Source organism: Ursus arctos, unplaced genomic scaffold (assembly GCF_023065955.2).
Source record: "Ursus arctos isolate Adak ecotype North America unplaced genomic scaffold, UrsArc2.0 scaffold_1, whole genome shotgun sequence".
NCBI classification, from domain to species: Eukaryota; Metazoa; Chordata; class Mammalia; order Carnivora; family Ursidae; genus Ursus; species Ursus arctos.
Window position 1 is genome coordinate 104,275,484 of NW_026622763.1, and position 12,814 is coordinate 104,288,297.

General features: G+C 53.4%; 1 protein-coding gene across 3 annotated transcripts in view; it reads left to right on the forward strand.

Moving 5' to 3' along the window:
• The first annotated feature begins 2,118 nt into the window (after positions 1-2,118).
• Positions 2,119-12,814, forward strand: part of AGAP1 (ArfGAP with GTPase domain, ankyrin repeat and PH domain 1) — a 523,916-nt gene continuing 513,220 nt past the window's right edge. For 2 of the 3 annotated variants that reach the window (XM_026491633.4, XM_026491634.4), the window contains exon 1: positions 2,119-2,346. In XM_026491633.4, coding sequence (XP_026347418.1) covers positions 2,184-2,346 — 163 coding nt within the window. In that variant the 5' untranslated portion in view covers positions 2,119-2,183. The remainder of the gene's footprint in view (positions 2,347-12,814) is intronic. The other variant, XM_057305806.1, reaches the window with a different exon arrangement.

The window sequence follows — 12,814 nt, forward strand, 5'->3', positions numbered from 1 at the left end:
TGAGGTCTGGGAGGGAGATATACATTTGAGGTTCATTAACCTGTGTATGATATTCAAAGCCTAAAGACAGAGATCACTGCATATAGAAAAGAGAAGAGAAGAGGCCCAAGAATGAACACCCCTCCCCCCACCCTGTCTCCATATTTAAGAGGTTAGGGAAGTAAGCAGGGGTCACAAAAGGAACGGAGAAGCCAGGAAGGTAGTAGGAAAGCCTGATGAGCACGTTATCCTAGCGGCCAGGAGAAGAAGGGGTTTCCAGGAGAGGGAGTGACCAATGCCTGCTGAGAGGTTGAGTAAAATGAGGCCCCATGCCGGTATCTCAGTTATTATAGTTACTTACAATAAGTGTAAAGCCAGAGGCATATCACAGATGGAGCGATGAACTCTAAGTGTGTCAAGAATCCTGCTGGGACTTGGGGATGGGGAGGAGGGCATGAGCAAAGGCTCAGAATGCTGGAGATGGTCCGCACATTTGTCTGGAGGAATTGTGAGCCCAGAGAGGGTAACCCAGCTCAGGGTTACCCTCTAACCCAGGTTAGATATCAGGGTGCAGTATGCAGGCTGCAGGTGAACCCGGTGAAGGCGCAGCGGGTTTTGCTCAGGTACGCCTAGACAACGGATTTCTGTTTCCAAAAGACCACTGGGATGTGTGGGGCCAGGGACTAGGCCGGCGCGCACCAACCAGGCCCTCTGGGGCCGCCGATTGGTCCTGGTGTTCCGCACATCTGCAACAATCCCCTTCGCTTCGAACCTGCGGGGAGAGCCCTCTGCGCTCTGAGGCCGATGCTGCAGTGCGGTCCTGCTCCGCGGGGTACTGGGGCTGAGCTGACGCGGGGGTTGGGCTGGGGGTTGACAGCAAGGGGCTGGGAACCCACTCGGAGAGGGCGGCGTGTGATCCGTATCATCCGTATCTCAACCTCTTTATGTTAAAGGGTAAGGGTGCCTATGAAGCCTCCGTGGTATTTCAACGCCCCTTGTATTCCCGTCTAAACTTCAGTTCACTCGTGGAGTGTGAACTCCACGCCCCCACGGCTAAGGAGGTTTTCGCCTTCGCGAAGAAATTTCATTTAAGAGGAAGCACTCATGTCACTTTCGGAAGAGGCGAAAAGTTAAAAAATGCGCGTTGGGGGAAGCCGACCAAGTGCGGTCGTGAGACACTGGCAACTCGCAGAACCTCCTGGAACCAGCCTCTTGGAAACAAACAAAAACGCGGGGGGGGGGGGCGTGTGTGGCTCCCCGCCTCCCGGTCCGGAGACGCGGGGGCACTGAGGTAGCGCAGGGGCCAGCAGGGTAGGCTGCACAGGATGCGAGATCGTCCCGCGTCCTCTGCCCCACGCCGCGGCCGTGCGCCCCCTCCCCGCGGTCCCGGCGGGGCGGGACGTGAGGCGGCGCGGACTACAAGTCCCAGGAAGCCCAGAGGCGGGCGCGGGGCGGAGCCTGGCGCAATTCCCCGGGATCCGGCGCGCTGGGAAGCGCCGCGGAGGACGCAGCGGCGGCGGCCGGAGGGCGGTGAGCGCGCGGGCGGGCGGGGCGGAGGCGGGGCCGACGTGGGCCGGAGCCCCTGCGTGCCAGGGAGGGGGCCGGCCGGGCAGGCGGCGGGCGGCGCTCGGAGCGGCTCCGCGGCTTGCGCGGCGCCTGCGGCTCGGTCCCGGCTCGGCGGGCGGCGCACGGCAGGCGCGGCGCGGGGGCCCCGGCGCGCCGGGCGGCGCAGCACGCAGCGAGCGGACCCACGCCGCGGCCGGGCGCCCGGAGCGGCGCGGCCACTGCCCGCGGGCCGGCCCTCGGCCCCGGCTCTCGGAGCGCCGCGGCTGCCTGGCTTTAATGGCTGCTCGGCGGGGCAGCGCCTAGGGGTGGAAGGCGGCTGAGGCGCAGGAAGGCGCCCGAGCGAGCCTCCTCCGGGGCCGGCCGCGCCCGCCGCGGCGCGCTCCATGGGGGCCCGCTGACCCGGGGCGCCGGGCCCGCTCGCTTGCCGGCCGCCCGTCCCGGCCATGAACTGAGTCCGCGGGCCGACCCCGCGCCTGCTCCGCCCGCTCCTTTCTTCTCGCGCCTCCTCCGCCCGCCGCCGGCGGGCCCGGCTCCCCGGGGGCTGCGGCGCCCCGGGCTCGGTGGCCCGCGGGCCCCGGGGCACGGGGCGGCGGCGGCGGCGGCGGGGGGCGCGCAGCTCCGGGCGCGGCGCCTGCACCATGAACTACCAGCAGCAGCTGGCCAACTCGGCTGCCATCCGGGCCGAGATCCAGCGCTTCGAGTCGGTCCACCCCAACATCTACTCCATCTACGAGCTGCTGGAGCGTGTGGAGGAGCCGGTGCTGCAGAACCAGATCCGGGAGCACGTCATCGCCATCGAAGGTGAGGGCCGGGCCGCCGCGGGGCTTCTGGAAAGCGCGGGGGAGCGGGCGCCCCCGGCGCGGCGGGGTGCGCGCGCGCGCGTGTGTGCGTGCGTGTATACACACGCGCCGGGCCGTGGCACGCGGCTGCCCCGCGGAGGGAGCTTTGCGGTGCTTCTTGTCCTGCAAGGCCGGGAGACTGCGGAGGAGGAGGCCAAGGGCGCCGCCAGCTCTGCTGTGGAAGATGGGCCGGCAGCGTTAATTTGATAATGGGCAGTAGATTCTCGCCTGTGTGAAGGTGGCTCGATGCTGCCGCGTCCCGGGCCGCCCTAGTGATCCGGTCCAAACGATGCCTGGGGGCAGCTGGAGGGGTTGGTGCCACCGAACCTGTGACAGGTTACCAGGCCAGGGCCGGGCGTATTGCTAGACGTTGAAGACGTTTTGGGAAGTGTAACTGCTGGGCTAGGGGCTCAGGCCAGCGTGTTTAGGCGGGGCAGGGCCGCCCCCTTCGTGTCTTTGCCCAATTCAGGGGGCGCAGTGGAGGCCGCTTTACTGAGCCCATGCAGACAGCCAGCCCCGGGCTGCAGGCTGTGTCGTGTCCACGTGCCTGTCCACCTGCCTCTGTGCAAAGGCTGGTCTCCGTAGAGTGTTTTCTACCAAAAGTCTTGGGCCAAATTAGAAGCAGAGCCTTCCCTACCAGGAGGACAGGGGGGTCCGTCAGCCTCAGGGTCTCACTTTCACAGGTGCAGGGGTCTCACTTTCACAGGTGCAGAGGCCACCTCCCCTTCCAGCTTGTCCCATGAGGCTGTGACCCTGCAGGAGAGGTGCTGCAGACTTCCGCCTCTCTTGGGCTTGTGTTCTCTTGGGATTGAGTGGCTCTTATTTCTCTGCTAGTGGGTTTCGGGATTGTCTCCTTGCTCTGTCCATTTGGCAAGATCCACCTGGGGGACAAGGTGGGATGTCAGTATGGACTGTGGAGTTCTGCCCCAGCCACACTCAGTCGGCAGTGTTTCCTCTCTGTTAGCCAGAGGTGGTACAAGGCCTGCAGGGTGGGCCATGATACAGACTGTCCTAACCAAAGGCCACTGGGGCCGCTGTTGAGGAACATTGAGAATGTTCCAAGGCCTTGCAGGAGTTTGTCCAAAAGCCTGGGTACAGGCAGTCACCCAGCTCCCCTCCATCTGTGACGGCATCGGCCGCAGGAGGGCTTTGCTTTGGCACCATGCAGTCTGAACTACTAACCCCAGAGCGTCTTGGTTTGACACTTGGCCAGTTAGTTGGGGAAGGTGGATGTTGTGGTGCTGATTCTCTTGGCATTTGGCAGCCCCGTGGACTTGAACCACGTCCCGGCCAGGCTGCCGATTGGCCAGCTGCATCCATAGGGCACTTGCTAATTCCCTGGGAGGATCTGAGCAGTGCTGCAGCCTGTGTGGGACCTGGCTGTCGGAGCACATGGCCGCCTTGTTGGCAATTTAAGATGCTTCCAGATTCCCTGAGAGGTAGAGTCCCCGTGTACCTCCAACAAGACTTGTGGGAGGCCATGGGACCTGCGCGCATCTGCCGATGGCTGGGTGATGTTCCACGAAGGTTCCTCCAGAGCCTGAGTGCTGGCTCTGTTGTGGTCAGAGTGAGAGGAGCGCTGTGCCTGTTTCCCTTGTCTCTTTGCAGCTCGCTGGCTGTATCCACAGAAGTCTGATGAAACACTTTGAAAGCTAGTGGCAAGTATTGAATGCGCCTGGCCGAGTGCACCTCGTGGCTGTGCCGAGACCTCTAGCTGAGTGTGATTCATGACCCCTCGTTTTCATTTCTCATTCGTGAAGCCCAGCTCTGGGGTCTCGAGCACTTCCAGCAAAGCAATCTGACTTTCTAGCAAGAGGATGTGGTTACATTTTTCTTTTCTTTTCTTTCTCTCTTAAAAAAAAATATTATGTGGTTCCTAGATGATCGTTTTTGGTAGCTTGATGTCTGCCTTTACCATGTGACAAGTTAAGCCCTTTCTTGGCTGGAATCCTTGTCATTTTTAATAAGACTCAGAATCAGTGAACAAATCCTATTTGGGGCTTTGATGATGTATTATTTTTCTGTTAGAAAAAGGAATGTCTATGTTGTGTTTGGCTGTTAATGAGGCTTAAGAACCATTCGAATATGTTTCTGTTCTTTGCTTTACTGTCAGCAATGATACCACCTTTCATTTGTATGGAACTTTAGCAGAAATACTCTTGGATTCATCATCTCATTGTGTGGCTGTGCCAACCCTGTGAGAATGTGGGCCAGCTTCATTATCTTCCTGTTGTAAAGGATGGCAGTTCAGGGAGGGATAATGACCTCCTGAACATTTGACTGAGGTCATTCAAAGTCTGGTCTGAACCAGAGGATGGTTTGAATAGAGAGCCTAGTCTGTACCATGCAAAGCACCTTACACTGACTCTTCTAACGAAAGGTAAGTTCATTTGTGATAATGAAATGTCCTCTCTCTCTGTGCCAATTTTAAGATATGGTTGTGATTTATGTCTGTACTGTTGATGTTCTGGAAATTGAGAGGATTGCTCAGTTGTGGCAGGGTGACATTTTTTCTGTGAAAAGAACACTGCAGAAACAATTTTGTGTAATTGTGCAGCGTGTGGGTTATTCACTCATACGGAAACCAAGAGAGTGGCCATGGGGTACAGAGACTGCAGACGTTGTTCGGAGGAGCCCAGGGCTGTAGGTGAGCACTGCCCCGAGCGTTTTAGTAATTCAGATGTACACACGTGCCCCGAGGGAGCACCTTGCTGGTCAGGATGACACACTGGCCAAATGTAAGTCTTTCTGAATTTAAAATAGAACCATTTCTAATCAGGAAAGCCTGTGCACATCATAGCAGATAGTTTAAAAATCATTTGTCCCACCAAACGGAAAACAGTCTGCATTTCAGAGGCTATCCAACTAGCCTCTCCCTGCTTCTGTGGGTACATATACAAAGTTGGATTGCTATTTACAGTTTCTTGATTAGCATATCGTGAGTACTTTTCAGTGTTACAAAAAATCTTGGAGATACAATTTCTTATGTTGGCATAATCATCCAGCACTTGGCTGTGCCATAATTTATTTAAAATTTTCCTATATTTTTGGTGTTTTCAGGACTTTTTACTGTTGGCGTGAGGAGTGGCCTTGTCAAAGGATGTTTAGCTAACATCCTTTCAGAGCTCATTTCAGAGTGGTTCTAAGTGGGTCTGGATTGGAAAATCTCTTAGTGATGGGCTCAACTGTGTATATCTTATTTGAAAGAGTTCGCCAAGATTCCCAAGTGAGAGTGGCTCTGTGGACCCTGTTTGCAGGTGTGGGAAATGGGATTTTGTTTTTGTATTAAGATATTATCTCATCCAAAAAAAGTATTTTTTTCAAATTTTTATTTCAGACTTTGAGAGATTTATTTTTTTCTCCTAAACCTCTGGATTTTAAGGAAGCATTACTAGTTGTTTTCAGATTTACCTGATCAGGTTTTTGGGGTGTCCCACAGGGGTGTGGCATGCTCTGAAATATAGCTCTGTAGCATGGATGCTCTCCATACCCAGACACGAGTCTGGGACCCACTGCTTCCAGTGTGCACAACTTGTCTGGTTCTCTTTTAAAAAGTCTGTCTGGGCTTGATGGGTCTGAGGTAAATGAGTCAACTGCCTTTCTTGTTAAATAAAGCTTGTTCTTCTCTCAGGAATAATGCCTCTGTTAGCCGTCGCACATTGTAATTCAGCTTGCCAGTAGCAGAACTGTGCTGGGAATAACAAGGCAGCGGGCTCCTTTGCTGGGGTAGTGGTTGAGCCCCCAACCAGCTTTCATGCCTTCACCCTCACCAGGTGGCAGATTCGGGGAGCCAGGCTCCCCACTGGCCCCACCGGTGGTTTGTGTGGCTTCTTCTGGAGAGGCATGAGAGCCTGGTCTTAGCCAGAGACTGCTGCCTGGCGCCCCTGGAAAGGGCACTTTGATGGGGGGATTCTAGGGCTGAGCCCCCGCAGTGGGGGACCTGGGAAGGTAGGGTGAGGGGCTCCTTAATCCCATGATCCAGCTGCAGTGTTGAGTGTCTGTGGACAGCAGAGTGCTAAGTGCTTCCCCTGCATCATCTCAATTCATCCTGCGGTGATCCATGACATAGATGCCACCTCTGAGGTCCCGGAAGTGTAGGAGACTTGTCCAGGAGAGTTGACCTGCGTTGGTCTGACCTCAGCGCTGGCTCTGTAGCTTCTTATGAGACAGAGTGGAGCTCCTGGTTATTCACGGTTTCCACAGGCAGTATGTGCCAACATCCCAAGCATGTGTTTCCTTTACCCAAGATGAAGTGGGTTTAAGAATGCTGTAGGTAACTGGGAGTATTATGTTTTCTGTAAAGTTGCTTAGCATGGCAGAACTTGTAAGAGTTGCTTTTCATATAGGAAATTATTTAATCTGGTTGTTGCGTGTGTACGTGTCTAGGGAACAAATACCTTCTTCCTGCCGTGGATGAGCATAATTTTTTTTTGCCAGTAGTGACTGAATTCATAATATTTCAGGTTTAATCAAAGGGTGCAGGTATGGGGCCTTTTAGTTATTGATATAAATGTTGCAGTTTCTTCCTTAAAAATAATTCTTAGTTGGCTGTTCCTTGCGTCCAGGTTTAATTTCATACCTTCCCAGCATCCAGCTCCCCCACAGTGCAGATGTCCCTTCTGGTCTGGCTGATGGCAGCATCTTCCCCTACCTCTCCCAGGCAGAATTATGGCCTGCCTGCTCTGTGTCCTTCGGCTCATCTCTGGCCTGAAGGACTGGGAGCTTTTTGAGGGCAGAAATACGGTCCCGTTCAATTTTTATGTCCCTAGTGATTCAGTGTGTCACGTCTGGCCCTTGGAGGATGCCCAGGAATTGTTTGTCGATTGGCTCACTTTCCAGAGGGGCTGACATTTTCTCTAGAGTTTGAGTCTTTTTGCTCCTCGTTGGTAATATAAATAGTGTTTGTCTTCTGGCAGAAGTTGAGGACGTTTTGAAACTTGTCACAAGAGTACAGTCTTAGGGCTGGGCACCTTTTGGATCTGATGGGTTTTAGCTTGGGTAGAAACTGAATACCATGTGATGTTTGGGGTGGAAATCAGATTTCTTTAGTGTGTGTAGGAGAAGGGAAGGATCCGCTTGCTGAATTCTAGAACCTTTTCCAGCCAGGCTATCTGCAAAATGTGGGTGTTTCTTTGTGTTGGGTGACAGACATGATGTATCTTCACTGCAGCATTGAGAGCTGTGGTTCTCAAAGTTGAACGTGCAATCAGATTACATGGTGGGCTTGGGAAAGCAAACTACTGGCCCCCAGCCCCCAGGTTTCTAGTTCTCTAGGTCTGGAGTGGGGCCCAAGAATGTGCTTTTCGAATGAGTTTCCAGAGGCTGCCAGTGCTGCTGGTCCAGGGACCGCACTTTGAGAGGTGTTGCTGTGGGTGGAGGCACTCCGGCGGGAAGGGCGTCTTTGGGCTGGCTCTCTGGCACGCGTTCTTTCCTGCAGGTGACAGGTGAGGGTCACAGAGCTTAAACATCGTGGAGAAGGGATTTAAATCCAGGTCCGAACGGGTTCACGTCTGTGTTCACTCTACGTCCGCAATGCCGAGTGCCCTGTGAGGGAAGGGGTCAGACGGGGGGTAGACATGATGAAGGGGGTCCTGTAGGGAGTGAGGACCAGCTTTAAGTCGCAGTGTGCTGTTCTGTGCGCTTTCCTTCCAGTCTTTGGGAGATAGTTGCTGTTTCGTGGAGTCTCCCGTGTATTTAGATGGGGTTCTTCAATATTCACTTGATACGCTCGTTTGTCCGATGATAGCGTTTTGTCATCACTGGTGTGGAGCTAAAAGAGCCTTTAAGGGAAGGAGGCGAGCTGTGTGTTCTTAGCAGCCTGGGAGGGCTGACAGGGAGCCTGAAGGAAGTGACTCAGAAGGGAGAAGCGGCTCGAGCAGCTGCAGGAACCTTCACAACAAAACCTGTGGCCCTGTTACTACCACCTCTGGGTTTTTTGGTCCAAACCAGACTTTTTATTTGGTTAAGACTAAAATCCCTGAGCTTGCTTCCTTCTTTTTTTCCTGTGTGCCCTGCAGGTGTTTATGGTTTGTGAGTCTCGCTCTGGCTTGTTTTAACTACTGATTTGGTCTTGTCTCGTGTTTCTCAACATTCAGACAAACCCAGCCGCCCTCCCCCTGCACCCCCTCTTCTCAACACTGCCGATCCTTTGAGTCCTTGCTTAAGTGATTGAGTTTGGCAAAGCGGATCAGGCTTAGTTATTTTTAAAATCCAGGGTTCGGGGTTCTGATCTGGTGCTTAGCTACATAATTCCTTCCCTTTGTTAAGTACCTTTCTCCGAGGAGCAGAATGCACTCTGCAGATGTCAATCTGCTATCTGTGCAGCATCTGTTATTTCTGCACAGGGGATGAGGGCGAGGCTTTGTATGTGCCACCCTGGGCCCCCTTCTTGTGGGAGTTCTGTGCTTCTGAGGGGCTGAGAGGGATTTTGGGTTCTTGCTTTATGGTGTGGGAAGCCGGCACGCAGGGCTGCGAGTGGAGTGACTTTCCCAAGATGCAGTGCTGACCCATCCAGGGGCAGGGTGTTTCAGGTCCGATCCCTCCAGCCTCCCTGCGCTCTTGCTCACAACTGCCCAAGGCCAGAAAGGGGGTGTCTTGGTGGCCTCTGGGGGTCGTGAGGGAAGGAGAGCAATACCACCCCCACCAGAAGAGGTTGTTAATGGACCCTTTGAATAACCAGCCAAATAGCTTGTCTGTGTGCGAGGTCGGAACATTTTCCATAAAGAGCAGGCTAAATATAGGCTCGCGGGTGGGGACCCGGGCCCAGGAGGGGGCTGTCATCCCTCAGATATTGTTTCTTCCACTGGTAATCAGAACGTGCCACCAGCCCGGAACAGGTGGCCACCCTGGGCTGTCTGGGAACAGATTGGTGTTTTTGTTTAACCAGGGGCTCATTTGCAAATTTCACACTTCTCCCGCTGTTTGGTGGGGATTGTCTTTTTTGGGCTGCAGTGTTGGAGTATTTGTACGGTGTTGCTACACAGGCAACTGTCTCGTCTTCAAAGCTGCTCATGCCGTCTGCCTGTCGTTAGCGTCGTGGCTTAGAGGCAGCTTTTTGGTTTTTATTTTTCAAGGGTGGGAAACACTTTTCATGGTTCTGGGAGAATTCAAATAATGACCGGCCATGTTCACGAACGATTGGTGTTTGGTCTTAGCAATGTCAACATTCAACAGGCTCTCAAACAGAACCATGTTGATTTCCAGCTTAGGACGCAGCCTCACCGAAGCTCCTGTTCCCGTGTTCTCAGATAATAGTCTTCAAGGGAGAATAGCGTCTTTAGGAGGTCCATTCAGTTGAAGTTCCAAGAGTTTTAGTTGACAGGGACATACCAACAGTATTGAGGAAAGGAAGAAGTTAGAATTTTATTTATTTATTTTTTTATCAATGCCTGCGACAAAACAAGGCCCACCTTAGTTTCCTGGCAGAGTTTTTACGTCTTAAGTAGGAGGCCAGGAGGTGCTCTCTGTGTGAGGGCGGGTGGTGGCCTTCGGCAAGATGGGGTGTTGCAGGTGAGCTAATTACTTGCTAGTTTCTGTAATGAAAATGAAATTGATTTGGAGAGAGCTGATGGCCTGAGAGTCAGCTGTTTGTGTTTCCAGTTGTCCTTTTCTGTGAGGGGTGAGTGGGCATGTTTTCTAGGGAGGGCACTTTCCCAAAGCCTGCCTACCCATCCTTCGTGGGTGTTTTTAAGGATCTGGGGTGCTGCTGTGAGCCGTGATTCCCTCTCCTGTTCCAACACGGCTGCTGGTAGCGCAGGCTGGTAAACCTGATTTCAGACAAACAAGAGTATTGTTTCAGTTTAGGGTCAACAACCAAGTCCAGGTCTCTGATTGTCCACATGTTATTATTTCAAGTTTGGGATTGCTAGGACTGTGACTACTTAAGACTCCTGAATTTTTTTGAGCTCTGTTTTCACCTAGAGCATAAATATAGAAAGATGCCCAAGTCATTAGGGAGGAGGTTTTCACAGACTGAGCCCATGTGTGTAACCAGCATTCAGATCAAGAAACAAGGTGGTCAGCACAGCCAGGACCGTCTGGGGTCTGGGTTGCGTGTAGTGAGAGGAGGTTGCCTCTGTTTGTTTGTGTGTTCTACCATTGATGGGCATTTGCATGGTTTCCTGTTTTCAGCTGGTATGAACAGCGCCGCCGAGCACATTCTCGTCCTGTCTTCTGGTTCCTTTCAGGTGCCTGGGAGTGGAGAGCTGTGTGGCGCTACCTGTGTGGACACAGCGGTCACGAAACCAGTCTCTCTGGTGGGTGGGCAGCCCCTATCTGGAGAGACCTTTCGTTGCTGTTCAAGGTTCAGTTCACGTGGCTCAGGGACTGCCTTCCTCCTTTCATTTTAATTCTCTGCATTGTTTGTTCATAAATAATTAAGTGGCTAATAAATTTCCGGCACTGTCTTAGACTTTAGGATTTTTCTGTGGACTGTTAAATCCTTGTTAGTTGAATAATTACAGCTCTGTAAAGGGAGCTGTGTGAGTGAAATCCTTCACCGGGAAGTACTTTCCTTTAAAACGTGGATGGCACAGTCCCCCAGAGGCCGGAATGGGCCCCTTTGGGCTCTCCCTGGCTCTTGGCAAATCAGTAATCAGTTGGGGTGCTCTTTCCGGAGGATCCCAGCCCGGTCCAGAATCCATCTCGCCACCCCCATCCCGGGTGTTAGATAACCTTTGGATCTGGGTTGGCATTTGAAAGGAAACTCATTTTCTACTCTGGGCCTAAGCTGTTCTGTGGTCTAATAGGTACATATTAGCACTCCTCTGTTTCTGTTGTTTGTAGCAATTATGTGCAAGACAGGAAAGAGAAAAAAAGCTAAGTGTTGCCAAGTCTGTTACTCTCAAGGGGTTATTTTCTTTGTTCCTTCTAATGTGTCCCAGAGCTGCCCATCCTCCCCTACAAAGGCCACACTGACTGAGGCCAAACCTGGGAGCTCATAAGGATGGAAGGGTGTGTGCGTGCCTGACAGCTTGTCCAGTAGCTTCACACAGGCACATGTTTATTTTGAGGGATGGGGGTGGGAGGGCTGTGTTTACCTTCCCTGCCTAGCGTGGGAAGTGGCCAGTGTGAGAATCAATGGGCAAGATTTTATTGAGCACCTACAATGGGGCAAAGGGCAGTTTTTTCATCTGGGGTGGGGGAGGGTAGACAGATGTGCAGGACCTGAGTCCTTTTCCCCGCACACTTTAGATTCAGCTCAGGAGGGCACAGGAATACAAACTGAAATAACCGGCCACAGTAGTTCAAGGCCATGTGGGAGAGCGAGGGCTGCCTAGCAGGGAATGGGACTAACCCAGCCTGGAAGCTGGGTAGGAATCAGGCAGTGGTGGGCTTTCTGGCTGCTGGGTAACGGAACTGACACATCTGGATTGAATCTCAGCCTACAGAGAATTGAGGAGTCCGGGATGATGGAGAAGAACCTTGCAAGCCCCAGAGAGCAGGTCGGGAGCACTTTCATTGGGGAGTGGGACACTAGTGATAATGGATTTCCATTTGGGGAGGGGAGCACCGTGATGCTCAGCTGTGGCCCCGTGGGCTGGGGGGTGTTGGCATCTGCAGTAGTGGGGACTGGCAGGGAGGGCCCAAAATGGGGAGCGACATCCAGGTGTTATAGGGGAAGGCGGGAGTACAGAGACAGGCCCCAAGGGATGCTCAGGGAGGTGCAGGCCTGTGAGCCTCAGGATGGCAGGAGGGGGATGAGAGACTGAGCTTTGATCCTGGGAACACAAGAGTGGGGCCTTGTTGAGGGGATTCCATCTATAGGTGTCCTGAGGTTTGGGTGGAGGGTGCTTGTCCATGCACAACAGTATGTGGGATTTGTGGAAGAGGGCCCTGTCCCTGTGGGGTTGGTTTGCATATGTCTGTGGAACAGGCTGAGACCAGGCATCTAGGATGTATTGTGGCCTCTTCCCCGCTGCAGACTTTAAATGGGTATCTGAGGTGTGCAGACGTGGGTCCCTCAGGGGTATGGCCAGCGTGTGTCCCTGTCCAGGCGCTGAATCCATCCACGGGAGGCTCACCTGATGGAGCTGGTGGCTCACAGACTCGGGATGGGGGTGGCCCCTGAGGTCCTGCTTGTCTCCTGGCTAACTGTGCCTTTTTCAGAGCAGTGCAGAGTGCATACCCCATGATGCTTGGTTGATGTGTCCATCGATAGCTACATCTAAATTTATATCTTTACATCTGTATCTGTACAACAGTCTGTGGCTTTGTCTGTTAGGTGTGTGTAATTTCCACTTAATGGCTTGAATCCATAGACTTGTAGAGCCAGCTGTCAGGAGTACAGAGGTGAATGGGCCATTTGCCCTGGGTAAACAGGACAGGTGTGTGCTTTGGGCCAGGTGTGTAGTGGGCCAGGGAGGTAGCGAGGGTGCCATGAAGAGGCCCCGGGGGCTCCTGGAGGATGCCTTGTTTGAGCCCCAGAAGGC